Source organism: Spermophilus citellus, assembly GCF_964194105.1.
Source record: "Spermophilus citellus genome assembly, chromosome: 2".
NCBI lineage: Eukaryota > Metazoa > Chordata > Mammalia > Rodentia > Sciuridae > Spermophilus > Spermophilus citellus.
The window spans coordinates 197,383,938-197,387,040 of NC_138183.1; the positions used below are offsets into that span (position 1 = coordinate 197,383,938).

Below are 3,103 nucleotides of genomic sequence, written 5' to 3' on the forward strand. Positions count from 1 at the left end.
TAGAAAGAGAGAGATGTAAAATGCAACACATCATTCCCATGGTCTTTGTGCCTGTAATGTCCATATGACCCTAGGAAAATATTTAAATTTTATACTTTATCTCATGAGATCTATAGTTTTTTTTTTAAAAGTAAACATTTAAAATATACTTCCTCAATTTTTACAAATTACTTGGAGAGTAAATAGAAGTGAATGAATAACTTGTTATTAATGAGTGCCTGCACACTCTAGAACAATAAGCCTTGTGTGCATTTAAATTTGGTGACAGATACATAATTCATTTAAATCATTCCAGAGAATAACTTTAGGAGAAGAACTCAACCAGGGACAAAATTTTTAAAATATTTCAAATATTCACTATTTTGTTCTTTTTGCTTGTCTCACTCTCATTCCTTACGTAGGATTCACAACCCAGGTTGACTTATAGTACAGCAATCTGTTTAAATACCTCCTAACTGGGAAAAACTCAGGTATCTCAAATAACATAGTGTTTTGTTGTTTTGTTTTGAGAGATTATTACTAGTGAACAAAAAGGAAAGGATGCAGGTGTCAATCAAGGTAGATTTTATGGACAGCACATTTTTACCACACTAACACGGATCTGCTTGGTCTTTACACCATAGACCAGTGGGTTTAGAAATGGAGGGACCAGCAGGTACATGCTAGAAAAGAGAATATGGATATAAGGGGGGATGTGAGAACCAAACCTATGTGTGAAGAAAGAGAAGAAGGCCAGGAAGTACAGCTGGAGAAAGACACAGATGTGAGCTATGCAGGTATTGAAGGCTTTCAACCTAGACTCCTTCTGGGGCAAATGAAAAACTGTGACAAATATCTGGCTGTAGGAAAAAGTGATGAATGTGAGGTCAACCCCTGAAACAGTGAAGGCCACAAACAAACCATAGATTTTGTTGATCTTGATATTTCCTGCAGCTAGTTTCACAATGGCCATATGCTCACAGTAGGTGTGGGGGATGACTGTCGTGTGATAAAACTGAAATCGATACTTTATCAATACTAGGCATGGGGCTACAAGAATGGCAGCCCTGAGTACTACAACAGTTCCTAGTTGAGCAACCAGCTTGTGGGTAAAGATGGTGGCATATCTCAGTGGATAACAGATGGCCACATACCGGTCCAGGGCCATGGCTAGCAGGATGCCTGACTCGATACACTCAAATGTATGGATGAGCCACATTTGAAGCAAGCAGGAGTCAAAATAGATTTCTTGTGCATGAAACCAGAAGATTCCAAGCATCTTGGGCATAATGCTGCTGGCAAGTACAATATCTGTGACTCCTAGTATGCCTATAAAAATGTACATGGGCTCATGGAGGCTGGGCTCTGATTTGATGATAAACAGAAGCAAAGAATTTCCAATCATGGCCAGGATATACATGGCACAGAATGGTATCCCAATCCAGCTCTGCACAGACTCTAGGCCTGGGATCCCAATTAGTGTCAAGACAGAGGGCATGAAGACTGTCACGTTGGAGAGGAACATTGTGCTCTTGAGCCTCCTGATGGAAACAAAAGAAGTTTCTCTGTCAGTGCTATTGCACTCTACTTTCTACTTTTATCAAAATTCATCATTTTGATTCTCTCTGCTTATGATAAGACTCTAAGATCATATCATCCACCTATTACCAAAGAGAAATGACCTCTATAGAGACATATCACTGTTTTAAGTAAGGGCATTTATGGGTACTGTGCCAGAATAAGAGGTTAGAAGCCTGGCAGGACTATTGCTCTAGGATCAGCAAAATCACCTGGGTATGGAATTAAACTACTGAACTGTCTGTTATTTCCCTGACAGAATTCTGGACATCCCCTGCCCAACATGCACACACAAAGGAAAGAAAAAGAAAGAAAAAAATATAGATTTATTTATTTTGATTGAAAATGTGCATTTAATCAGAGTTTGGTGAGTCCCTACTTATCCCAGTTTTCAGCTACTCCTCCAGAGCTCTATTCTCAATTGCCTTCAGGTGAGGAATAGCCATTTTGGTCTAGTAAATTCTAAGATTCTGGACAGAATATTAGTGTAAAAAGAACTCTGTAGAAGAGACTAGAAATAGAAATATTTAAAATTCAAAAGCACAATATATTCATATACTATAATGTTTTTACATCATCTGGAAAATTTGTATCATCTCATGATCTCAGTTAAAAGAAATTAATTGAAAATAAAGGGATAAAAAGTAGATTTCTTAAAAGGAATCAAATAATATACTAGACAAGGAAGACAGACTTTGACAGAAATGATTCAGAAGAGGTCTATAGAATAACTGAAGAAAATTTAAGGACTTATTTAGTCTGATGACTAAATTTTCTCCAACTTGACCCCTGACATCTTATATGAAAGTTCTCATTACATTGAGGCACATGCTTATAATTCCAGCAATTTTGGAAGGTGATACAGGAGGATTGTAAGTTCAAAGCCAGATTTTTCAACTTAGCAAGACTCTATCTCGAGAAAAAAATTTCTCAAAAATGCCACTTTAAAAATTATGCATCTTGAATCAAGAAATCTCAAGTTATATATTGAAACAATACTTAGATTTAATGAAAATAGATTTAGGTTCTTCCTTCTTTTTCCCCTAGACTTTCCAAAATGACTCACTATGCTAGCAGACCCATGAATCATCACTTATTCCTATGCTAAATATCACAATATGCCAGAAATTCATAAAGCATATGTGGTTAATGGTGCTGATTCTCTGGTCAAAGAATGAGTTCATCAGAGAACATGCATTTGGGAGAAACTAGACAGTTCACTCAATACAGTGATTTCCACAGTTTTGCAATTCTTAAATCTATGACAACATTCTGTACAGTCAGTTTTTCAATTTGAACAACCTTTTTCGTCTCCAAGGATAATCATTTGGAAGAGGAAATCTCCTGGAGCAATCACAGTGTCTCTGACTTATTCAAAAATAAAGAGGCAATGTGTGAGCATTTCCTGACAAGTACAGGTAGGGGGGTGGTGGGCAAGGGAGCATGTAAGTACCTATTTGTCAAATGGAGCTATTGTAATTGGAAACACTTGTAACAAAATAGTATAAGATAGCTTGAGGATAGTGAGGCTTCCTCTCTACTTGTT

At 37.0% G+C, this 3,103-nt stretch overlaps 1 protein-coding gene across 1 annotated transcript; it reads right to left on the minus strand.

Moving 5' to 3' along the window:
• Nucleotides 1-565: 565 nt before the first annotated feature.
• On the minus strand, nt 566-1,504 carry LOC308641735 (olfactory receptor 52A1-like; the record flags this gene model as incomplete). Its single annotated transcript, XM_081280347.1, has 1 exon — nt 566-1,504. The coding sequence occupies one exon, from the start codon at nt 1,502-1,504 to the stop codon at nt 566-568; it is 939 nt and encodes a 312-aa protein (XP_081136473.1).
• Nucleotides 1,505-3,103: the final 1,599 nt, after the last annotated feature.